At 37.4% G+C, this 26,455-nt stretch overlaps 1 protein-coding gene across 5 annotated transcripts in view; it reads right to left on the bottom strand.

The window, feature by feature from the left end:
* Positions 1 to 944: 944 nt before the first annotated feature.
* The window catches only part of LOC121328267 (cilia- and flagella-associated protein 74-like), a 40,218-nt gene continuing 14,707 nt past the window's right edge, over positions 945 to 26,455 (bottom strand). For 2 of the 5 annotated variants that reach the window (XM_041272852.1, XM_041272854.1), the window contains 25 exons: positions 25,518 to 25,584; positions 25,035 to 25,124; positions 23,876 to 24,049; positions 23,329 to 23,476; positions 22,999 to 23,159; positions 21,407 to 21,529; positions 21,147 to 21,268; positions 18,111 to 18,239; positions 13,028 to 13,115; positions 9,948 to 10,121; positions 9,302 to 9,435; positions 8,831 to 9,107; positions 8,176 to 8,337; positions 7,814 to 7,983; positions 7,342 to 7,476; positions 7,049 to 7,194; positions 6,279 to 6,334; positions 5,911 to 6,030; positions 5,371 to 5,526; positions 4,707 to 4,836; positions 4,263 to 4,417; positions 3,327 to 3,459; positions 2,543 to 2,670; positions 1,950 to 2,084; positions 945 to 1,191 (listed from right to left, as the gene is read on the bottom strand). In XM_041272852.1, coding sequence (XP_041128786.1) covers positions 1,096 to 1,191; positions 1,950 to 2,084; positions 2,543 to 2,670; positions 3,327 to 3,459; positions 4,263 to 4,417; positions 4,707 to 4,836; positions 5,371 to 5,526; positions 5,911 to 6,030; positions 6,279 to 6,334; positions 7,049 to 7,194; positions 7,342 to 7,476; positions 7,814 to 7,983; positions 8,176 to 8,337; positions 8,831 to 9,107; positions 9,302 to 9,435; positions 9,948 to 10,121; positions 13,028 to 13,115; positions 18,111 to 18,239; positions 21,147 to 21,268; positions 21,407 to 21,529; positions 22,999 to 23,159; positions 23,329 to 23,476; positions 23,876 to 24,049; positions 25,035 to 25,124; positions 25,518 to 25,584 — 3,409 coding nt within the window. In that variant the 3' untranslated portion in view covers positions 945 to 1,095. Of the gene's footprint in view, positions 1,192 to 1,949; positions 2,085 to 2,542; positions 2,671 to 3,326; positions 3,460 to 4,262; positions 4,418 to 4,706; positions 4,837 to 5,370; positions 5,527 to 5,910; positions 6,031 to 6,278; positions 6,335 to 7,048; positions 7,195 to 7,341; positions 7,477 to 7,813; positions 7,984 to 8,175; positions 8,338 to 8,830; positions 9,108 to 9,301; positions 9,436 to 9,947; positions 10,122 to 13,027; positions 13,116 to 18,110; positions 18,240 to 21,146; positions 21,269 to 21,406; positions 21,530 to 22,998; positions 23,160 to 23,328; positions 23,477 to 23,875; positions 24,050 to 25,034; positions 25,125 to 25,517; positions 25,585 to 26,455 lie in introns of those variants that run through there. The other 3 variants (XM_041272853.1, XM_041272855.1, XM_041272856.1) reach the window with 3 other exon arrangements.

Here is a 26,455-nt window from a genome sequence, read left to right as displayed (position 1 = left end):
TAAGCACAATGACTCCATCTAGTGGCTTCATCCCATTAATGTCATTTTGGATACTGGTCAGTTGTGCTATTAACTTTACATTTCTTTTACACCTTTTAGCATTTCAACACTCAAGGACATTTTTAAAAACCTGTTTCACAGTTGTTTAAAAATTTGAGAAATGTGTGAAAAAATGTCGCTTCTAACCTGCTATTGGAGTTCCAGGTGTGGTCAGACCGCTTGCTTTAAAGCAACAGCTCGAGGACTTTTTCCACTGTTAAATCAAGCTCCAGTTCAATAATGTCCTCCTGACTATCGTTCCAATGGCAAGATTATCCCGTGGTGCAGAATATACTGCAGGTGCACATTCAAGACCCAAAAGCCCCAAGCTGTGTTTTTGTATTTAAGTAAGGACAAGTGAATCTTAATAACCTTAAATCAGTCTTCTGAGCCGCTTGTTCGCTAGGCCAAACCAAAGTTCTCAACAAATCCCAGGTGTTTCACATTTTACCTACTGTAGTATTTGTTTTTCGAGCTGTACACTATAAATGTTTCACACAAACTACTTTCTAAGCAACCCCCCTATTTAGAAGCTGTAATCTTAAAATCCACATGGCTTATAATACCCGCGGTTGTGCTGATGTTACTGGGGGGGGGCTGGGGTGGGGTGGGGTGGAGTGGAAACAGTTGCAGCAGATAAGGCTGATGTGCACTCCAGTTTGACGACTGATTACGCTATTCAGTGCCATAGGACTTTTTCCACTATTACCTCTACATAAGTACAGGGTGTAAGAATACCACGTGCATTGTACTGCACCTTCCAATAGGGCATTATAGGTGAGTTTGACCCTTTTGGCAGACTTTATTGTTTTTTTGTTTTTTTTTTTAGAACTGTTTAAATTTTATAAGGCGCATGAAAAAAACAAAACAAATTCAATGAAAAAAACAAAACAAACATACACCATTTTTTATTTTAATCTTTAAATTTTTTAAAAATCCATGAATGTGTTTTTGTACAAACTGTGCTATTTGTTTGAAGACATTTATTTCCAGCACTTAGGAAACGTAGAATGAAATGGAAGTGAGTGCCTTTCCCAGCCCCAGTCTGCTGTTCATTCATGATGATACCAGAGCGAGTAGGGTTAGTTTGTAGATCTCTGTAACATCTCCTTTGAGGGTAAGCTGTGTCGAGATTGAGACAGGCTGGGTCATCTAGAAAATAAATTAAGCACAGTCAGCTAAATTAACAGACTTGCCAGGTTTTTTGCATTGTTTTTAAAATGATTTCAGGCTGCAACAGGTAGGTTTTTCTGTTTTTGAAACAAAACACAAACACAAAACTTTTTACACTTTGTAGCAAAATCATGGTTGGAAAAAAAAAAAGAAAAGAACTGAACAAGCCTGTCCACATTCCAAAAGGAATGACGTGAAGATTCCACATTCTCGTCTAAAACAGTGAACTGATTGTTAGCTTAATGTGCTGCAAAACACCCTGCAAAGTATACAAGAAATGCATTACATTAACTCTGCTGTGTCCAGTGCTGCCCCTATCGCAGCAGCGTTATATTAATCCACTGTTTATCAGAGCCAACATCACATGTATTATAGGAGTCACAGTAATTAAAGACTGCAGTAAAGAACACATGTGCTGTGCGCCCCATTGTCTGAAATAGCCATAGAGCATACAATTGTTATATCAAAGCCAATTGTACCACACATAAATATTAAGACACCTTTACCATTTCAGCACCATTCTTACAGTTCTTTTTACAAAATTAAAAAAAAAAAAATGAGAAAGACTTCCTATTCTACAAAAAGCCTCAAAGTTGAGAGGCACATGGCTAAATAAAGTGGCACCAGTGTGAGCACTGTAGCATTTGCATCACCGAAAATACCAGGATAATAATTAATAACTACCAGTATGGAAAATAAAATGTTTGTAGTTGCGTCAAAATCAGTTGTAGACTCACATCATGGCCACTAGGTGGTGCCCAAGTCACAGTAATAGACTTTTTCTGACCAGGATCAACAGCTCCCTTCCCTGGATCCACGTTGAAGCCTTTCTGCTGGAGGCTGTTTAGATTATCTAAACTAAACTCCACGTTCTGCCAGGGGGAAAGGATTGCAGAGTAAATGATAAGCTTCTTATGAGATAGAAACACAACCGCAAACTCGCTGTGCCACGTAATAATCCACTGAAATGTTACATAGCAGAAGGGAACAAAACAACACAAAAGGTCAGCCATTCACTTGTGGGACAGTGTGCATGAATGGATTCAGCTTTATACACATACCTGGCATTAAGGACATTATCAATAGAAATTAAGGGTTTCAGAAAAGGAAATCATCCACTGACAGGCCTTCTCTACAGTTCAATACTCCAATAGGCAGTGGGGGAACTAACTTGAAGCTGTGGTCCTGCATTTTGAATGGCTGTGAATATTATTATTTATTGCTGTTCACCTAATCCAGGGTATGAGTGTTCATTCAAGCCTGGATCTGATATACACACACCTCTACAATATGTAATATGCAATTCAGTCCTTTAAATAAATGAACATGCCTTTTTAGCCAGGGGCTGTGTGGATCGGATACAGCCGACCTGCAGCTCCCGTACTGCAGGCGTCAGTGTGTTCTCACTGCAGGCAGCCTTGAGGGTGAGCAGGACTGGTTTCATCAGCTCCACTAGCTCTGAACAAAACAAAAGCAGGGAGGCCCTCTGCACTCAGTCAATCCACATAGACAGAAGAATAGCCACATAGACACAGTGCAGTTTATTCAGCACGGATACAAACAGGATGTGCAGTTTATTCAGCATGGATAGATACAGGATTGCTACCTATTTTAGAAAACTTTCAATTTAGGATCGAGACGTCATTTAAAAAAACAAAACAAAACGATATGAACGTAATTTTGAAATGCTATTCAACGTCGTGTAATCAAACTACAAAATGATATTGCAAAAAGTCTACAGGAAGCCATTATAATAGTACAGTATTTCATGTTAGATTTCGAAATGTCACATTTTTCAATATAAAAAATGTGTATATGTATATATATATATATATATATATATATATATATATATATATATATATATATATATATATATACATATATATACACACACACACACACACACACACACACACACACACACACACACACACATATATACAGTACAGTTTATATAGTCTGGATATAAACAGGACTGCTAAGAACACACTATCTACTATAGACAAATACCATCTACTGTTTTGTACAGTGCAAAATGTATAGTACACAGTATGGATTGACACAAATGTGATTTTAAAACCTATATAACCACTGTTTCATGCAATAGTTACCGTTTCCTTCAGGATCTTCCTTTGCAGGCAGATCGGCGAGGGATTCAATTGGAACATCCAGAGGGTCTCCCCCGTCAACAAACATGGTGTGAATCCTTGACGATCCCTTCAGGTGGATTACATGGGCTACTTCCTGGGGAAGAGGAAGAAACATGAACAGAATCAGTGATTGTTGATAAGCCTGGACATTTGTTTTCAGTGTCACTAATGAATATCAGCGATCAATCTGTGATCAAAGGTAAGGGAGTGGTCAGAAAAAATGTGTATGTAAATATATCTCATGGCGACTCTGATAGCCTTGGAGGGACAGCACACAGTTCAGTAGACTCCTAAAAGCTGGAATGTGTCTCTTTGGATTGTTAAACTTCTTAAAACCAGAGACAGCTTGCTTCCTGTTTGAATAATACTCTTTAACAGGGTTCTTGTTCAGTCAGAATCTCATATTCATGTAAGATGCCGTGAGGATGTTCATGAAGGAGATCCAGCCACACTGTGGTAGCAAGTGTATCAGGAACACATTTTTCTTTCCAAAAACAAGTAATTCTCTTCGTTGACAGATTTAGGACATCTTTAGAAAAAAAAAAAAAACAACCTACAACCAATGAGTGGGTATTGTTTTAGTTGTGAACTTCGGGCTTGAATTATTTAGTACACGATCTTGCACACCTTCAGAAGCCACTTTGTACCACAATGCTACTGGGAATTGATGTTGCATAAATTCCTGCAGAAACAATACTCCCTAGATTGAAGGGGCTCTAAATAGTTTTAATCTATTTACGCAAGTGGTCATTTGTTACGCTTCTTGTTTGTTACTTGCAAAGGCTACAGCTAATACTGGTATATGAATCTAATAATTGACTCTAAAAAACTGTTAAGTTGACCTTCATTTGAAAGAGATTTATTGGCAGTGTATTTCTATTACTCCACTTACTGTACCTTATTAACTATCTCCACCATCAGTCGATCAGAGTAATACAGACTCTCGTGGTCGGGCTGGAAAGTCACGGTTATATCCTGGCTCGTCCCAGGGTTGATAGCACCCTCTAGAGGTGACACACAGAAGACGCTGAGGCCACTGTTATTTTGAGTACCTGGCAATGGCAAGGATTATTACAGTTTACTGGCTTGCTGGGCCTCACAGAGCATGTGAAAAGTTCTAGTTACAACTAAACAACAATGCTTTAAAAGTCATCAGCATAAATTGTATTTGAATAGCTCTGACAATGGTAATTAATACAAAGGCAAGGTGAGGATAAAGAGTTAAGCAACCCTGTCTGCTCCCTTATAACATTGAAAAGGTTTTCTTTTTACGGCACTTGTGCGCTTTTACAAGTCCTCTGCACGGTTCAAAGTAAACAAACATGACATCAAAGCTCTTACCTACTAGAGACTGTGGTTCCTTATTGGGCGTTAGGAACGATGGGAGCCCCTGCTGGTCTTTATGCTTCTTCACAGACACGCTGTCCTGTTTCAGATTGTAGTTCACAGGGATGGAGGAGGTGTTCTGCAACTAAACACCAGAACACACACTTAACTCTGCCAGTTAACACTGCAGATTATACTGTTCAAATTAAATCATAAAGAGCCTTTCATGAAAAGCATCCAAAGGGCTTAGGCGCTTTAGCTGGGTACATACACTGGAAGCCAAGCAAAGCAGCCAAACGTTTGATGAAAAAGATTAGCCTTAATTCTGCCCTTTGAGATATTTGCAGAATTCACCTTCCTGTCAACTGTTAATGATGCATAATGTTCTCCTGAAAGACAACATCATGGTCAGCCTCTATAATTTAAGTCACTACCTGACTTGGTCTCACTGATTGAAATAAACCCCCCACTGCACAGCAGTTTGTGCCATTACTGGTTTACTGTAAGCCTAATTAAGCCCACTTTTTCCTCTCAGTGGGTTTACTAATTAAGCTCACAGTTAAAACCTGAATTGACTCAAACTGCTATGCAATGAAAGTCTTAGTTCCAACCGTACACTTAAAATCACAACTCCGTAGTCTAAGGAAACTGCCTTTATTTGTCCTAGGGAATTATTTACCTTGAATACAGATGTGGAACTCTCATTGGCTAAAACATATCCAAAATCCATGATGCCTCCTTCAGCTGAACAAGTCACTGATGGATATATCCCAATGCCAGAGAGGTTCAGGCAAAGGGTCATGTTTGAAGTTCGGATCTCCAAGGTCTCGTAGAACTGTAGGGGACAGAACAGGAGTGATGTCTCATAGTGCAGTTAGTGCAATGGCACAGACAGAAAAGGATACTGCATAGTGTAAAGTAGGTTAAAGAACAGAACCATAGCACAGAAGTATGCAGAGGCTGCTGAGTCTAATAAAACAAGAAGTGTCTGCGGTACCTGAGCACAAATATTTAGTCATAGCGTGACACAGGTTCATCCCATGCATTTCAGTTCTGCAGCCAGCACATACAGACCCCAGGTAAAACATTAGCAGCAGGTACTGTGGATGTGCTTTTAAGCCGCACAACAAGCAGGCGTGTGCCATTGAAATTCTTTCACTAGATCGCTTGTCTAAAGTAAGAGCAGGTTTATTGGCATAGCATTGGAATACTTCCTTACCTTTTTGTCCTCCGCAGGAGAAAAAGAAACTAGCAGGGTGTGGGTAGCTCCAGGCTGCAGAGGCCTGAGCGCATTCATCAACATGAAGGGACCATTGGGATCCAGGAGGGTGGAGCCCAGCTTAAAAAACACACCAGTCAAGGATTCAATGACCCTTTTTGATGCTTGTAATGAAAGCGAAGGAAAACTTCAGCGGCAGTGTTGGTCTTATAAAAGCCCTAAACTTGCAGGGCAATGTTGCACTTTACCATGCTTTGTTTTGCTTTATTTTTACTCATGAAGAAAAAGCAAAAAGAATGAAAGAAATAGAAAATAAGAGAAAGAAGAGAAATTATTTTCTGGGGTGTAAAGCAACTGATAAAGGATACTTCAAGAGGTTCATGTGAGATATTCTGTACTGTAACCCTCTTTACCACCGTCTGCCCTAAAAAGATACAAAAAAGTCAAGGTTAAAGATAGATTTATATTACATGCTGCATACATTGTGGGTATTTAAGATACCATGCTGTCTTGGATACATCCCAATACAGGCAGCCTGGCTATCTGCTCTACCCCCAGAAACCAGTTCTCAGCTAGTCCTGCCTGGTTAAAAAAAAAATGATTTGAACAACTTAAAAATAAAACAAATGCATGAATTGGTGTCTGGCTCCATAGTTTGGTCTTTTCTGTACTTGCCTGTCTTTTCACTTCACTGGGTCTGTCTCCTTGCATCTTTGAAATCTGATATCTGTCTTCTGTTTTATTTCATGGATGACATTCACAGTTAAAAGATGACTCAGAAAAACCTAAACGTGGTACAACTCAATTTGTTTTCTCCAGGCTTACACATTAAAATCTGTCAAGGAAGGATAGTTACACCATTTTTTTTTTTTTGCTGTATCATCAAAATTCAAATTTTAAAATAGTTTTTTTTTTCTAGTTTTCTTTTTACATGAGGAAAGATTTCACATGTTGGGCAATCAAAACAGCAAATCACATTCATTTTTATTTAACACACTTTGTCACTCGATGTACGTTGTCCAACATTTTAAAGATACTTGCAGTGAATCGAAAATACAGATACACCTTTTTATTAATTATCAAACAATTTTATCAACATGATGACGCATTTTACATAAGCAATACCATTGTTTCCCACCTGCTGCCACTTCTTTGAAATTCACTGTGCTCCTGCCATGGTCGGAGATCACCACTAGAGGGGGCACTACTGCAGGACAGTGCAGTTCAAGGTAAAGGGTGTTGTGGGGACTAGTAGGGGGGGAGAAAGCAGATTTGGCAGTCAACCTTGTAGAAAAGTAAAATGGTTAAATTAAACACAGTTTTTTTGTATTATTATTATTATTATTATTATTATTATTATTATTATAAATCGAATATTAATTGCTGAAAAAGGTGTGCGAAAGGAAAATGATATGACAAGTTGAGCTTTACCTGTATTGCAAGTGACCTGGATCATTCCTATTTGCTGATTTTCCACTTGCTACAAAGCAGGGGATGATGTATCTCTTAAAAGAACCTTTGAATGAGCGGATCAGTGAAGCCTGGGCGGCAGCAAAGCTATCTGAACTAGAACGCAACAGAAAGATAAGGCAATGCAATAAATGACACATAGTTACAAAATAAAATGTGTTTAAATGTACGCATATGCATGTGGGTTCCAGTAAGTACGTTTATAATAACGCAGATACTAATGTCAATTAATTCAGGAGTAAAGGTGCGTAAATTAGTCTATTAAACAATGTGATTCAGTCAGGATATATATATATATATATATATATATATATATATATATATATATATATATATACATATATATATATTACACATTTTTACATCATTTTTTGTTATGTAGCATGCATTGTTTTTTGTTCTGCTCCTTCACACTGGCAGGCAGGACACCTACTCTGGTGGTATGTCTCCTGGTTTAGGAGGGTTGAAGGGGCTTCTGTTCTCATTGGAGTTTGCTCTGGGAGTGTCACACATTCTGGTGTTCTTCTCGCTCGCTGTTTGTTTAGCGGAGGCTTGCTTTTGCTTCTTTTTCCCTTTTGATGCAGACGGAGGCTCCTTTTTGCTCTGAGTAAAGCCATTGGATAGAAAACGATAAGCCCCCATGTAGAGCACATTTGAAAAACACTGGCAACTTTTCTCTGACCTAAATGTTAAATTATAAATAACAGTAAATAAACTAATTGGTTTACGGGGTAGCTCTATTACAAGAACATCCAGGGCTGAAGGCAGACAACTCTATCTGAAATAAAGCCCCACCATTGCATCCATCTCGGCTTTCTTGGCACTTGTGGCCTCCTTTTCTTTCTTGTCCTGCAGTAGTAATCTGGTCTCCTCAGCACGACACAGCATGTGAACAGCCTCCTCCTGGATCTGCTGCTTATACAGACTGGGTCTGAAGCAAACCTGGACCAGGCAGCTCTGAGGACACACATACACACACACACACTCAATGTAACTACATTGCCACGTCAAGCTTCATAAATATAATCACCTGTACACAAATAAACAGGGAATTACAACACATTAATGAGGCCAAATAGTCTTCTGATTGATGTTGGGCCTGTGTTGTCTGCTGCTGTGTTTCTGAGACTTTTTGCTGTACTGACATGAAATTTGGAAGGTATGACTACCACCGATGGGGAATATGAATTTTGGTGCAACAGGGCTGTCTGAAAACCATGCTGGCGGTGTATCCTGATACCGCGATTGCTCTAAAATGAAATCTTTTAGAGACTATCTAATAAAAAGTGTGCACATAATATTGTACCTTACTGTAATGTGCCATAGACCATACAGGCGCTTCCACTTCAATCAAGCAGGGCCCTAATCCCTTACTGGCATGAGATATTTACTATTATTATTATTATTAATATTATTATTATTATTATTATAGAATATGTATTTCTCTTACCTTCCCCGGTAGTACTGTCCCTACTGCTGGAGTGATGGTGATATCTGAGTCCTCTGGATATACAAACTCGAAGGAAGTCGGTCCCACGGGTGCAATCTCCCCCTTGCCGATCCGTGGCACAGGGTGGGTGAACTCGTTACGGCTGGCGTGGGAGTTCACCACGTACAGGGTGGCTGTGGACTTGTCATTCACCGCCGTGGCACCAAACTGGACCAGAGAGTGAGACAGCTCCAGGGGAGGGTGGACTCCAACTGCTTTGCAAGACAACTTGAAATCTCTGAATCGAAAAATGGATTTAGGGTAAATAAATCATCCAGGTAAATATAGGACACATGCAATGTTAAATGTTAATAAGTGCAAAATGCAAGTATATGACGATTCCACTGGAATCAGTCCGATTGCTGGAAAACCCCACTCTTTAAACTCCACTGATTGGAATGAGAACACTTTTCCGGACACTGCTTTAGTTACCTGTTGATTCCTGACTTGCAGGTGAGCTCAAAGCTGTATTCTTTTGCCTTTTTAGCACTGAATATGATGTCAATCTCAACGGTCTCCATGGGAAGAAGGATCCCAAAGCCATCATTGGGCTGAACATCTACATACTGAAAATGAAAACAGGTAATAAACAAGTATGTTGGACTGAAGTGTATGGGGGTAAAAATGGAAAAACAATGTGATTTATTATGATTTAACTTTATACTGGTGAATACAACTTTTTTTCATTTTGATTTCATTCATCATAAAATTGTGAATTAGATGATTTATTTTTTAAATAATCCAAAGCATCTTTCTGGGACGGAAGTTAATTCATTGAAGATCAATCTGTGATGCTGCAGTGCCCGTATGATTTCCCTAGATGGTGCTCTAATAATTTAAAAAAGGCTCAACATATGTTCAAATTGAGAGATGTACAGTATAGCTACATTCACAAAGCCACAGATAGTGGGGAACTAGAACTGATTTTTTTGTTTGCATTATTACAAAGAAATCACTGGGACATTACAAAGGTAGTAGTAATGTGATAAATGTTTTAGATTTTCTGTTTGTCTACACTGCTTATTGCAGATAAGTTACTGGTATGTTAAGAGGCAGAATTCCTGATTACAATTCCCACCTTTGGAATTCCGACAAACCCAAACTCCTGCGGAAGAAGAGACTTGTTTGTGAGGTGCACGCTGGTTTGAACCGACTCGTGGATGGAGCAGTGTCCGAAATCCACTTCTTTTCTGTCAAACTCCAGATCAGAAGCTGTGACAACAGCGTGGACTGCAAACAGAAGTGGCCGGGTCTGTGGAGAGTCAATGTCAGCTTATCCAGACAAACAGAACAGCAAGGCCAACACTACAGAGGCTACACATGCTATCCATTGACATGCTGTTTGGACCCATCCTTTGCCCTTTCATCCTGAATGGTCCTGTACTGTTGTTTCATATTGAGATTTTTTTTTTTTATCATTATCTCCATTGCTCAATTTATGTATAAATAAAGATTTATGTAGCTACATTTCTTTTAAAGCACATCTTTCGCTTCCCACATTTCAAGAAACGGGGTGATTTAAATGTCTATTTCTTCTAATGCAAAAATGATTAGAAATGTTCCTGGCTCATTGCCCTCCTTAGACACTGTTTCTTCATTAAAACTGGGGCTGACAGTGTGAACATGTAAAAGCAGTATAACACTTGGAATCTGTAAAGCTTTGAACAGTCCTTCAAAGAGTAAGCAGTGGGGTTTCCGAAAAAAATAGTGTTCTACGTCCCACGTGCTGCTACAACTGTTTAAATAGCTTCCCTGTAGAGCCCCTCTACTTACTCTTTAACACTTAACTGTCAGAACTATCATAACTATCATAATATGCATGCAATAGTTTAAAAATCTTTCAAAAGATTCATGGGTTAAGATAGCAAAATATTTTATGCTACCTAGCCAGTGACTCTTATTACGGTACTCTGGGAAGATTGAATAGGAAAACATGCGGGTACAAGAGCACAGCAAGATAAAACTGCAGCAAGCCAGCTTACATTTTAGCAAGACTATAAAATATGTATTCGCAGCACATGCAGAACAGCACTGGAATTACACAAATGATTAGCACTTATGGCAGGATGCTAATGCGCTGCTTGTGAATAGCTGGCTGAGACAAGCCGAGCATTACTGATCATTTTGACTTCAAAGACTTTGCTGTATGCAGTTATAAGACTTGTCTGGAATCAAATTCGTTTTCAGCTATCTTTCTGATGCAACAGAAACCCAAACCCACTGACTGTGTGTCCATCGACTTATGAGCTCAGGACATTTTAAATTGCGAGGCATCTTGGAAACTAAAATCTTATATCAGTTAAGGGCTTTTAGAAACCTGAAATATATCTTAGGTTGAACAGCTGTTTGAAATCTGAGAATAGACTTCTAACCATAAAAAGTGTTGTGAATAGCCCTAAACATTACATAAAAACATAACTGTAAAATATTTAAAATAGTGGGTATCCAAGTAGGAAGGTTAAAAATGACAAATACATTTTAAAATGCATGTATTGTGGTATCTTTATGCATTCTGGTATCTCAATGTCAATGCTAAATACTATGCTTTGCTCTGTAAGCAGTAGGAAGTCCATGACAAAATGCACCAGTCATAAAATTATCTTTAGACGAACGTTCAATCAGTCTATTTAAGGACATGTAAATCTCGGAACCAAATTATTTTTCTTATAATATAAGAATATTATATATAATATATATATATATATATATTATATATATATATAATATATATATATATATAGATATATATAGTAGATGTAGATATACATTTTTTTTTAGATACACATTTTTTGTAGATATACATTTTTATGCCTTGACCACAAGAGGGAGCTATTTCCCATCAGCTGGTAGGTCTATTATAAACATTGCAGCATTGAGACTATTTCTTATAAGGAATATGAAGCTGTGAACGGAAAAGTATGCATCAGTATATATGTTTGTGTGGGAAGGTGAAAGCAATGACTTTTGAAGCACAGCTATTACTATTAATAACCTTTTAACAGTTAAAAAGAATGCTGAGATCATAGCATCTTTTTCAATGGTGAATACTGTATCTCCCCCTATTAAAATGAACACGGTTAGTAAAAAAAAAACGAACAAAAAAAAAAAAAACATTTTTCATTATTCCCTTTTCTAATTTGTTCAAATCCTGTGCCGAATTCAGTTTTCAAAAATAATCTCAAACAAACTGTCTCTGTGCTTTTGCACTATCTCGCCCTGATTGAGGTCACATTAAAATAACACATTGCTGGTATAATGAATGTTTCAGAACCCACTGGGAGCAATAGCTAAAAGTTTGCTGTATAAAAAAAGTACAGAAATAATTCATTGTGTTAAGCTTTATCTACTCAAGAGTCCATATCATGCTCTACTCAATAAATCTTTACTTTCTAACAATAAATAAAACACATTCTACCTTCATTATGAATTCTGTATTATAACACAATCCCAGGCTTCCGTTTGAACTCGTAACCACTCTTAAAATTCAAACGGTTGAGACCAGCTCTTTCAAAACAACCCCACAGTGCATTGTGAACACAGGAAGCATTGAGGTCATTTCAAACAAGAGGACCTTATCATGGCATGATAAAACAAAACAAAAACAGGAAACTACTTAGAAATAATCTGCTTTGTTTTCATTCAAAGTTTGCTTCATGCAGAAACAAAATTAAGGTCATCTTACGATGTGCAGGTATTTCCTGTAAAACGTTATGCGCATAACACAGAAACGCACAGAAAAAAAAAAAGAAGATCCACATTTTTCAACCATGTAATTTGCTTGAAATTGTAACAGAGATTGTCGGTGACATCAATAACCTGTTTGTAGTCTGTTTTGATGGATTAATATAAAGTTTTGTATATACTATTTTATGACTATAACCCTGCTTTCCAGTCTAAAGGTTACATCTTTATATATAACCCTCATCTCAATATGCTCTTCGTTTCGCTTCATGGAGAAAAGCTGGCACCCTGGGATGCTATTATAATGTGTGCCCAGTGCATTAGAAACATTAACCTTTCTGAACTAAATGTTAAGGGATTTTACAGGAATTGTGCAAATTTAAACCAGGTCATGTGTAATGAATAGAGAGGTTTCATCGATGGACTGATAATACTCTATCGCTGTTTAATAGGTTAGGTGTATGACTTGTAACTAACCTGATCTGCCACATGTATTGTCATGGGGACTTCCAAAACTCCCGTCTCCTTATCAAAGTATCCGCCAGCATCTTCCATCAACGAAAGCCTGAATAATAAAAAAAAAAAAATGCCGTCTATGAATATCAAGATAAGCAAGATACAGTATACATTTTTCAATCCCTTACAAGAGCTCTGGCTTAATGGTGCCTCAGATAACTCTTTTTAGAAATTATTTCCCAATTGAAGCCCCTTAGGCTTTCGTCTGTTAAATTTCTACATCTATTTTGCCATCTTAGACGCAGCAACGAAGAGAGCATTAGGGGGAAAACATGTTAAATGATGACTCCCTGGTATATGGCAGGAAAGAGGATTGATACAAGTCTAAAGCCATTAGGTTTGTGTCAAGAAATCCGTACCCTATCCTGCTTCCCTATATCTTTGCTATGCTTTTACCATGTGGAGCATTTTAAAATTCTGTGCAAGTGGAGACTGGGGCTTTAGCAGGTAGTGATTATGCATTTTGTTGATGTTATCTGGCAATGAGAATTGAATGATTTTCTCTTTTTTTTATTTTAATTTTTTTGTACACGCTATTTTTATTGAGTTATGCTGTGCTGCATCTCTAGAGTAATCTAGTGAATCAGTAATCAGAAAAAAAGGCCAGGGCTGGAGTAGCTTCAGGCAGAGAAATACAATACATTCTTGTCAAGCGAGGCTCAACAGTTAAGTGGGACCCAATGAGTGGAAGTGAAGCTGAGCTGTTAGCAACTTAAAATAGAATAGAAGGGTTTGAGAGGGTTGTAATCAATCAATCTACTAGTGTTCTGATTGTTGGGAAATAACTGTGACAGTGCGGAAGACTGGTCAAGTTATCGAATCACTATGCCAAAAATGAACTCCGGTTTTAAGCACTGGAGAGAATTGTGTTTATCTGTGCAGTAACCATGGTAATGTCAGTTTAAATGCATGAAGAAAGCAGAGCTGGGAACTTGAAGCGATCCATCATGTTATGTAATCTGATTAACTACTGTGGAAACAGGCCCATAGATCTTCAGGTTTGTTCAAGTAAGAGCTGATGCCTTTCCATGCATGCCCGTATCTGCATTCTCATCTATACTAGTCAAAATCAAGTGATGGTGCTTCAGTTTTTCCATTCTATATTTTGATAGACATGATCACGGCTTTCAGAATGATAAGGGCTATTCATAAAGCTTTAACTCGAGAGTTATCTGATGAATGTTCTTTTGAAGTCAGGTTTAATGGGTAAAATGAAGCGTGATATAACCTTCCCCCCCGATTGTCAACAACTGGACTAACTAACCCTAATACTTTTTGTTAACAAAGTGGCAGGTTCTGAATTATGTGAGGGTCCCGCTAGTGGTTTGTAATGTCATCAGAACCAACCTGGATGTGACCAAAAATGTGAGAGAGTCTTGTGTTACTTATTATGAATCACAATCATGTATGAGAAATCAACCAATCACTGTCAAGGACCTACTATTTTTTTCTAGGACAGATGCCAATTTATTTCTCTTTAATAGTAGTTCCTGGCTACATTATCACTGTAGCCAGGGATGCCAGGCCATTATGATCCTCTACACAGTAATCCATTATGGTTGAATGTTCAACACTTCTCAGCCTGTAATTAAAGACCTTTTTCATTATGCTGTACAAATTAAAATGTTCTCATTTTTTGACTGTCTCCAGTTCTGCTCTCCAAATGATTGCTCATTTATCTCTTTACCCTGTTTGTCCTAGCCAAAAGCAATACACTAAATGATATACGCTGCTGTGTTAGTTCAAATGGGAATACCATAGGCAGGTCATCTAAATACAGTGGTAGGTTTATATTCAATGTGACTTTCTTAGTTATTATGATATTTTTTAAAATAGTAAATTATAATATCCATTCTGTTAAATAGTCTCCGGCCCTCACTGCTCCCCAAAGAGGCCGGTTGGGGGCTAACATTGTTTTTGTGATAAATAATAAGTTAATACGTCACAATGTAGTAGTTTTGGGCAGTTTGAGCAGAATCTCTCGCCCAAACTGCACAAGATGATACAACAAGAGACTCTACATTCAACATATTAGATTTTAGTTTTTTTATTAATTGTCAAAAATTCAAGAAACAGCTTCTGTGATATGCAAACTCCTCCAAAGCAACTTTTTTTGTTCTGTTTTTGCAGTAAAGAGCCTATGGCGTAACAACTGAGCTGTAAATGTCAGTGGCTTTACATGAACTTACTGAAGTTTCCACATGTCAGGGTTTATAAATAACAGATTTTAAACTAACTTCTATTTATCAGCTGCAGGGGGTCACGCTGTGATTTTTATATTTTTCTTGGGGTTACGTTGCATGTCAGTAATCAGACTTCTGCAACTTTATTTTTTTTTAACTTTTAATAATAATAACTAATGGCAGCAGCTCCTCGAGAAAGCAGCTTGAATGAAGACACTCACAAGACATTCCTGACATGCCTTCGTTTCCCCCATTTGGAAAAGTAGGATTAATTTGTGTTTGCGGATGTATATTCGACACAGTCATGTCTACCTGACATTGATGATAATTTATTAACAGAATCACTTGTTCTCTGCTAATAGAATCACGACTGGAACCGGGCACTTGAAATTAGCTTGGCTGTTGAAAGTGGAAAATCCTTGCAGGATAGCAGAATTCCATCTGTCTGGTCAAAAGGCATGTGGCTTGATATTACCCTGTTACCATTTTTAACCACTTTACTTCTGAAAGCAATTGACTGTTTACCATGCTAAGTTTGCACTTAGCAATTTAGAATTGTCCCTGTACTTTCCCCCATGAATCACCATGTATTACCGCTATGTGAAAATTAGATTCCCAAAACTGGCACTGCAAAGACAAAGGTTCTGTTCTAGGGGGCAGTGGTACCATTTTCACAGTGGTAACATTTTCAAAAATGTGACATTATTTAATGCTATAGTCTGCTAGGTCTCTGACTTATTACTTAATTACTTTAACCTTGACTTTGAAGCTATCTGCTTGATAATAATGGTAGAGCACATATAGTCTTGGCAACTTTAGCACTGATTATCTGGGATTACAAAAAGGATTACCAGGACTGAAAAAATAAAAACTGAACGCTCTTACATAAACAGTTCAGAGAATGCGCATTTAAACCTATATAGCGTCTCCACATGTAGACTGCTAATACCGAACATGGCTGCAATACTGGGGTCATAAGCATTGAATGTTACATCTGAAAAGAACCCCTTTCAATTGTCTTAAAAAGGCAGATTGATGTATTTTCATTTAAATAGGATTTAGGTATTTAAATCACAGTATTTTTTGTTTAGCTAGTATACTTTCAGAATATTGTAAAGGACAAAGATATAAAAACACAATATGCTAGCAACACCAATTTTATAACATAAAAGTTATTTCAGATCTTTAGCCCTGTGGTTATTCCACAGCCATACAGAAAGCTGTGTACGCATGTATTTAGCTTGTTGTGGGTTTGCTTATTCACCCTTTGCCTGCAATGTGCAATCTTATGGACCATCCATGTCCCTAAGGCCAGGAAGATTTCATGACTCGGTAACGACCATCGTAATCCTTGCCAGGAGAGACAACAACAACAACAACAAAAAAAAAAAGCAGAAATTGCTCATCTAAGATACATTAAACAGAGCTGCAGATGATGAAATGCAGCCTAATGCAGTCTTGAGAAAGCCTCTCAAACAACTCCATCAGATCTGTAACCCTGAGCTTTTCACAGTTCACTGGTTAGGTGACACTTTGTACCACAGTATAATACTATCAAAACAAGATTAACTCTGTATAAACAATTCAACTTTTTGCATTCCTTTCCAACAAAATCAGAACCAGAACCATCAGGTTATAACACTACTACAGTATTATATAATAATAATAATATTAATTGGTGTGCAATTTTTTTCAATGGGCTCATCCAGTTGATATAACACCAGCAGCATAGACCAGGTAGAGTGAACACCCCCCCTGAGATTATAAACAAAAGTACTGCATGGGGTAAAGTGTGATGAATCACAATTGAATGCCCCCTCTCTGGATGGGAGGCTTGGATAAACTCCTCTGGCTTTGACCTCTGGGTTTATGTAGCATACCACCCCTCGGGTGGGCATTCATTTATCACACACTACCTTGTGCATTAGTCTCTATTGAACACGACTTTACAGGGCAAGTGAATGTGGGAAAAAGTGAACTGTGTACTGTATAGCAAGACTCCAGCGGACAGTGAAACACTGTGGTACTATTTAACAGATGCTCGTCCCCACAGATATAAAGAGCAGGAGAGATCTAGGGAGAGGCAAGAAGAGCTGTTGTATTTTAGTCCTAATCCTCCTTTTTTTTTTTTTTTAAACCTTCCGGTCCGTGAAAGAAGAATAAAGACACTCAGCATTGCATTTATGCTTGCGCTCTTGGCTTTAAACCAATAAGGTTGGAAAGAAAACCTTCTGTCCTGTAATGCCACAGCATCAGATGGCAAATCTTATCTTATCAATATGCCTCGCTGGCGCTAAACCAAAAAGGTATGGCGGATGAAAAATCTGTTCGGTCATTAATGCAGCCAGCTTACCTAAAAATAACCCTCTCCCACCTCTCTGAGCTATAATTTAAATATGCCCCCTCAGTTATTAAACCAATGATGGCAGGTCATTATGATCTTCTACACAGTAATCCATTATGGTTGAATGTTCAACACTTCTCAGCCTGTAATTAAAGACCTTTTTCATTATGCTGTACAAATTAAAATGTTCTCATTTTTTGACTGTCTCCAGTTCTGCTCTCCAAATGATTTCTCTCATTCATTCATTCTCTCTTTACCCTGCTTGTCCTAGCCAAAAGCAATACATTAAATGATATACAGTGCTGTGTTAGTTCAAATGGGAATGCCATAGACAGGTCATCCAAATACAGTGGTAGGTTTATATTCAATGTGACTTTCTTAGTTATTATGATCTTTTTTTAATTTTAAATTATAATATCTATTACACTAAGTTGTCTCTGGCCATCACTGCCCTAAACTGCTCCTTAAAGAGGTCGGCTGGGGGCTAACATTGTAAAAAGTACAAGATGGTATTTACCTGGGAAGGAATTTGAGCTGCACATTGAAGGTGGACTGCGCCTGAATATAACCTGATTTTGGAAGCAGTTCCATGTGGTTTTTCAGTTCCTTGCACACTTCAAACGTTGCACGAACAGCTGTGTTCACCCTTAAAAATATTGAGAGGATTACATAAAAGAATACATAATATATATATATATATATATATATATATATATATATATATATATATATATATATATATATATATATATAAACACATATTTGTGTACTACACCTATGGAGTAAGGAAAAATGTGTGTGTGTGTGTGTGTGTGTGTGTGTGTGTGTGTGTGTCTATAGGCCTTACATGATTTATTTTAAAGTGAAAATGTATGTTAATGTTTTACATTGTTACTTTTTTCAGCTACAAACAATAGTGGTAATAATTCATATAAAATTCATAATTCTATCTATCTATCTATCTATCTATCTATCTATCTATCTATCTATCTATCTATCTATCTATCTATCTATCTATCTATCTATCTATCTATCTATCTATCTATCTAAACATATTTTTTAAAGAATAGTTTTTGACAACACATCTAATAAAATGTAAATACAGTATTATTTTTGCTGCCACAAGAGTGTAACCTTGAGGCAGCTGTGTCACATTGACAGCGTTTTCTCTTGTGTTAGATTTTCTGGTAATGCAAACACTCTTAATGCTTTTTTCCTGGGCTTGAGGTGACCCAATTTCAATAGAATCCAGCATATGGTTCCCCCTGTGGCAAGGACAGGCTGTAACTGGTGTTAACAATGGAGCTTTACTGTGGGAATTCTTAATAGCCATGAAACTCCTATTATACCTCTTCAAAGGGACTTTACACAGCAAGATCCAAACACAATAACCCTCATGAAAAATACATTGTTTAATTGCTGAAAAATAAATCAGTTTACACAATTAGACACCCATATAGGATTACCTGAGGATATCTTCCTTTCCGAAAGCAGCTCAGTGCTACACTCACTCAGTGCCTGTCTTTGATTTATGTGAATAGCACAGGGCATGCTTACAGTGTATGTATAGTGAACTGGTATATATATATATATATATATATGGCCAAAAGTTCTGCATCCCCCTATAGAATTAACTAATTTAGCCTCATAAAGTCGAATGAAACTGGCTGAATAATATTACTTTAACATATTGAATTACATACCGCTTTGTAGTTTTTCATATAATTATGGAAAATTTAAAACATTGGAAAATGTGACATTTCAAAATATAACATAAAATACTGTACTACTATTACGGCTTCCGGTAGACTTTTGCAATATAATTTTATACTTTTCTTTGCTTACATGATGTCAAACAAAAATATTAAAATTATGTCCATATAGTTTTTATTTTTTTATCTCAATCCTAAAAATCTATGTGATGCAAAACTTTTGGCCATAGTTGTATGTATACAGGACATTATGGTTATGAATTAGACTTCTGCTATCCCCAGCATTTGCACATTACTTGTATTGGTAAATTTGCAAATAGTTCTTGATGTGCTCATGCCCATCCCTGATTAATAGCCCTGAACCTCCTGAGGTAAACTGGCATCCCTTTCCATTTTCTCATCTGGTTTAAAAGCTGCCGGTCCAGATGGCAGCCTGTGTCTTTCTTAGCCCTTACAGAGCCCAGGGGCTGCTTTGATATGAAACCCCCGTGGGGGAAAGTGGATAATTACTCTGCGCCATCTCCGCAGCCTGGCATTAGAGGTGAGTAGAAGATTTCATTCGGAGAATCTGTGAATAGTGTCAACCCACTAGGGGGCTATTTAAATGTTTATTATATTAACATCTTAGCATCTTCTTTTCAATGCTGACTCAAAAACTATTCATGCAATTTAATAATAATAATAATAATAATAATAATAATAATAATAATAATAATAATAAAATCTTTAGGAATATTTAAATGTTTGATTTCAGCTTTTGAAGCATAAGCCAGTTGATTCAAAGGTTGGAAATGTAATGGTTCTATTGATTAATCTGGCTTAACCTTACAAATAAAATTAAGTGTTGTCTGAAACTACCAAAACCAGCCAGAATGATTTGGAAGGTTCTATTCCGTCAGTCTTCTACTCCAGTTTGCTGGCTAAATGAACAGTACTGATTGCCCTTCATGCTTTCAGACAACATTACTTCCTATAATCGTGTAATTGGGCTCCAGCTGGCACCTGCACACTGCTGCACTGATAACAAGGACAGCATGAAAAAAGAAAACTTTCACTAAGTTTAATTGAATAAAGGATACGTGCTACATAAATGCGATATACAAAACATGTTGCAATTCTGCTTTTGGAGAAGGATAAAGTAGAATCCTAATGGAAGATGTTTTAGCGTATTTGACAAGAGTAAAAAAATATAACAGAACTATATTGATCATTCTTAGTGCCCTATATACAGCTGCAGAATTTAACCAAGCAGGAGTTGCTCTACAAACCAGTGATATCTTGTGATAGGTAGCTCTGGTCAGGCAAAGGCTAATTTTTGCTGAAACCAGTTAGTACCTACAGAATTAATGTGTCTTAAATTGAGCTCATACTGGTGACAATACAACACCCAGTTTCAGTACGAAATGTGATTTGTTGGACAACTTGTTCCTTCTCACTGCTCCCAAAAACGTCTTGTAAACCTATACATTTACCTGTTACTTTAAACATTCATTTGACTTGTTAAAAATAGTAAAGCCTGTCAAGATTTGCTGTCAAGATCTACCCAGCACACATCTGTTTGGCAGAAGAACAGCTTACAGATCGATTGTGTCACAGGGCCCAATTCAATTATCGCTTTAGCTGGTGCAAAAGCATTTGGGAAAATACAGACATATGCTGTGAACAGAGGGCATGTTTCTGATGTGCTCAGTCCACACTGTTTTCCATTGTGGTGAGGACTTTCTTCATACACGTAGACATCACAGTAGATGTGCTGGAGAGCATCAGAGACAAAGCCTACTGCTTTTACTTGAAAACCTCTTAATGATGGGGAAATCGTTCAGCACCTTTGCTAGACTTACCTGCTGTGTACAGGAATGCTATCCTGGTACAGGCGATCATACATGCAGATCTTTAGGTCAACATTTGGCTTTGAAACCCACACAGGGACATCTATGGCAACTCCTCGAACTCTGACTGGGATCTGTATTTACACAAAAAGACTGCATTGTAAAATTGTATACAAAATGCTGAGAAACTTGTCTCGGTAACTAATACAGAAACATTTCTAACTTTAGGCATAACACCAGGTGAGAGAACTTGGAGAAAGTGCAAAACTTACAGACTGGGAGTTTGGGTCAGAAAACTTGATGTCAAAGTCCATCTGGACCTCTCCAGGGATTGTTGGCGTAAACATTATTTGAAGTTTGACAAAACCGAATGGTTTGAGTTCACCTTCGGTCACCTAAAACAAAAGGAGAGACCTTATATAATGAATATATAGGTACACAAAGTTTTTTAAACAGCCATACTCTACATCTAGAATTACTCTAGAAACCACCCTTGACAGACATGCTTCACTTTGCTTTTTTAAATACCCATTGTTGTGCTCGATATAACTAATGAGTTCATCCTTTAACAAACAAACAAAAAAAAAAGTTTTTAGAATATGGCAAAGAGTTATGAGTTCCTAAATTAGAACATAACAAAAAAAAAAGTGTCAGTCATGCAAACAACCCATGAACTTTATTAATGTGCTTTAGAAAGCTGTGCAGGTCGAAATTACACAGATTGTTTTCCACATTAAGTGCTCAACGTCATGGAGCTTCACAGTAGGGAACTCCATTCGGAATAGCAGAGGATTAAAATTGAGTGGATACATGTAAATATCAACTCCTAATGTATTCTGAGGGAAATGGAGGTTTTCATTTTTACACAAATTGAAGATACAGAGAAATATCTTACTAAAATCTATTGTTAAAACATGAAGAGACAGTGGGGAGATTTTCTTTTCAATTCTTTGGTGCTATTTAATGCAATTACATAACTAATTTATGCAGCTACATTTTCTTTAATTGACATTTGCAATTCAAATTTCTTTGAAAGGGCAATAAAGCTCAGTTAAAAATAACAAGTTAAGAGTTGCAATGATTAATAGTATACAAACTGGTTTTGCATAAAGTAAGACATTTGCTATGATCACTACAGGCACCAACAGTCGCATGTTGTCGACAAGCTGGACAGGAGATTTCAAAGCAGTACCAGTGTATTTCAAACTCTGACAGACTATACAGTCTCAGAGACATGAAAGCTTGCATAATTGACAAGTGAAAATAATCCCATCAAAGGGTACGGAGCACCAGCATCTTCTTAATCTTCTTTAAGTGTCAGAGACAGTAAGGATCATCCACAAGATACTTACTTTCAGCTACCACGGTTAGCATAATGCCAAACAAGCTGCAATGTCTAACTGGGTATCCCTTTGATAACATAGACGAGACATCTATAAAGTATAACTACTTCCAAGATTAAAACAGGATTTTGAAAGTCTGCAGCCTTATTTTTCTTTCTTTCTTTCTTTCTTTCTTTTTTTTTTTACTTTTTACATACAACTGCAGCTGCTACATGCTTACATAAGCTTTGCATGGAAATAGACATGGTTCATATGATTATTTTGGATAAGCATAAAGCAAATAAGAAACCATTTTCAGCAATACCTTAACCCTCAATCTCTTCATGATCCATGCTGTTTCCATGTTAGGGTGCAATTCAAGAAGAAACCTCACCAACGCACAACATGTAAGCGCTTTACTGGCTAGTTACTCCCCCAACCCCCCAGGAAATGTGATTTAATTTGAGCTTAAGGAATAGGGAGATGACTGAATCATTCATTGATTGAATCCATCCCTCAGTGGCAAGTTAGCAATGACCCACCTCTCCAGGCTTGATCTCACTGGTTTCCAGCAACTCCTGTGCACTGGACTCAAGCAATTCCGCCCTACTTCCGGTCGTTGACATGAGGTCAGAGGCCACAGCCATGTCTTGGTTCTGTTGTTTTGGTACAAGGGGAGTTTGCTCACTTGAGGATAAAGACGCTAGAAGAATTAAAATAGGAGCTGTTTCAGAAACCAGAGACTCTCAGCTTCAAAAAGCAAAACATGTACATCTATCAGATACAGGTTTAACTGATTTTTTTTTATTTTTATGAAAGCTATTTTTTTTTCTAAACTACCATTTATTTGCTCCTTATGCAGGACTCTTTACCACATTTTTCCTTGGATGCCTTGTGGTTGCGTGTCTCACTGGAATGGTCAGGGCCCTCTGACTGTTCTTTACAGCTTTCTCCTGAGTCCTGCATTGTGCTTCCCTTAGCTTCTGATACAACATCAGCATGAGGGGAATCTCGGGGGGTCTATAATAATGCAAAAGGCATCATGATATAGCTGATACAAGCATGCTGTTTTATTGTTATTTAATGAGCAATGGGATTAGAAGCACTGCGTGCAGAAAATATTTTCTGATATGAAAGTATATTTTGAGTATATCCCAGGGACTATCTTAACACTCCCAATGCATAGCCCTTTGAACCATGCCACTGCTTGTTCTGTGAGCCTTAATTCAGATTAAGCTACTTGCACAAAAGGTGTGTGGTCTACCTGACTAAGCTGCTACGTTAAGCTTACACTAAAAGCTGGAATGACTCAATGTATTTGGTAAAATGAATTACATTCTGATATATTCTATCGCTGCTGATCATCGTTCAGAAGCCCTTGTGTAGTAGGATGCATTGCATGTATTCATCTTAACCCACCGGCTGTCCCAGAGGGGAGGGCTCGGGAGTGAGTCGGACAGCACTGGAGCTCGCCGACGTCACCAGATTGAACTTTGTTCCCAGGGCCCCTCGGTTGGACAGGGTGATGGTCCGTGAAATTGTCTCGCCCACCACATGGGTACCAAAGTCAATGAGGCTGCTATCGACAGCCAGCTGTGAGGGGAAAACAAGGCAAAAAATAAGCGCTCACTCTTTGGGTAATAGAGCGACATTTAAAAAAAAAAAAAAAGAATACATCTGTCTGTTCATTTCAGTTATTTTTTAACCTATTGCTGTGTTTTTTTTTTATCTCAGAAAGAAAGTGATGTGGTTCATATGTTTTTTTACATATGATGCTCCATATTAAAATAAGTAAACAATATTAAGAAGTAAAAACCTGATGATTCGAAGAAAAATGTCAGACATAGAACGAACATCAAGCAAAAAATAACACTGAACTGAGAAATCAGCGCCGGTACTGTTGCATGTATTTCTTCAGTGAAATCCAGCTACAGTATTCTATTTGAACATCAGGTGTAAGTAACCAACGAGGGTACCACACCTTTTCCTTTTGTATACAATCCGGAAAAGAAAGGCAGCACAGCACCTTTAAGTTCTTCACTGAAGTGCTCCCCTGTAGTATATGTTGTCAGAAATAGAATATTCAGTTTTCCTGTGGGTGTGTTTGTACAAACTCAAAGATATATCATCAAAGGGACTACTTGATATCTTTCTTGTTTCTGGAGGACAGAATTCCTTATAATGGCGAAAGTACATATATTTTTTCTCCCCCAAAGATTTTAAAAACTTTTAAACATACCAGCTAAGTCTTTTCAAATACTGTGTGGTATCAGAAAAGTATTGAAACAATTCAATAGAGAATTCCTTGTGAATCCCACTCACATGTTCCAACAGAAGACTTCAAAGCCATGTAGAACACCATTATGTTGTATAGATTGTGTACCCTTACAAATTACTTACTGTTGACATTTTTCATAGGCGTATCTGCAGGTTAGGTTTACTTTTGGTCTTATTGTTAGAAAAGTCTATTTGCATCAAACGTTTTGAATCCTTAGACATCTCACAAACACATGTGCATATCTTGTATATTCAGTTGTCTCACGTTACTGTAACACTGTTGTAATTTAGATCAGCCTACTTCACATTTCTTGATGGTACATTTCAGCGGAACTGCAAAAGGGCCGGTTTGAGCCAGAAACGTCACTTCTCCAAATAGATCCTCATTTATCTGTAAAAAACAAAACAGAGAGCATGATTACGCTTGACAGAGTACACAAATGTACAAGAAGTAATTTCATACGTTCCAAGATCTTAAGCTTAAGCGTCGATTCATTATTTTTAAATTTTTTTATTTGCGAAATTAAAGTTTGAATAATTTTATTCTATAAGCAGTGAGATCAGTAAATGGGACGTAACATGGATCACAACACTGCTGTGCATTCTAATGAACCAACATAAGGGAAAAATCTCTATCTATGTCAATATGCATGAAGACAGAAAGCACACATAAACATGCAGGATGTGCTTCAAGGCATCGTAAAGAATATAAAATGTGAAAAAGCTAAGGACTCAATCATATTCCCACTCTGCCCCTTTCTTCCAGGGCTTTGCTGTGTCTTACCATGGGTTTAAATGTCACCCCCAAGTCGCAGGCCATTCCCGCAGACATCAGGCCGGGAGGATCGAAGCTGGAAGGAAAATAAATCATCAGATTTGGGATGGAAAAAAGCTTGTAGTAAGATTTTCAGACATCCCTGGGGGCTCAAGTCAGCAAATATTACCGATAATACAATACAAATCTGGATGTTCCAGATAAAGCTATAAGAATCATTAAGAGACTAAAAGATTTTGTTTGAAAATATTTTGGTTTCTAGGCTGTTTAGGATATTGCAAAACTGCTAAAAAATAAACAAACATCTTACTTGATATGAAGGTGGTCTTTTATTGTTGGGTGAGAGAATGAGGGCAGTACTATCATACCAAAACTGTAAATGTACACTTATTGTATGCATAATGCTTAGGTATCTGCTGACATGCTATACATGAAAATACATAAATACAAACAAAAACAATATTAACACTATTACAAAAAATAATTACATGTAACGACAATGTAATAACACTGTTAGAAATGGAAATATTAAAAGCATTACCATTCAAACAAACCTTCCCAAGCAATAAAATATAGCTCTAAGATGTTATTTTAATGAAAAGCTCTTACAGATGTTGAAGGAGATGTGACCTCAAGGCAAATTAATAAAAAAAAAGAATCAAAATACCATGCAGGCTCAAAAGTCAGCATTTTCATTAGGACAAAGTGCACCTGGATTTTAACCAGGAACAGCAACATTGCAGTTAATATAACTCTATTGGATTAGATTTACTGAAACCCTGATGGCACAAACTGACTGCACATTCAAAAGGTAATTCATTGAAAGCTTTTTTAAAACCAGAACATCTAATCAAAATAGCATTGCTTGGTAGTAGAACACTTGTAAATGTACATTCTGTACAAAGTAACACTCCAAGATGGCAATGCTTTTTTTTCCCAACCAGTAG

Source organism: Polyodon spathula, chromosome 16 (assembly GCF_017654505.1).
Source record: "Polyodon spathula isolate WHYD16114869_AA chromosome 16, ASM1765450v1, whole genome shotgun sequence".
Taxonomy (NCBI): domain Eukaryota; kingdom Metazoa; phylum Chordata; class Actinopteri; order Acipenseriformes; family Polyodontidae; genus Polyodon; species Polyodon spathula.
The sequence above is the reverse complement of the archived record's forward strand: the minus strand, read 5'-3'. Positions and strand labels throughout refer to the sequence as shown.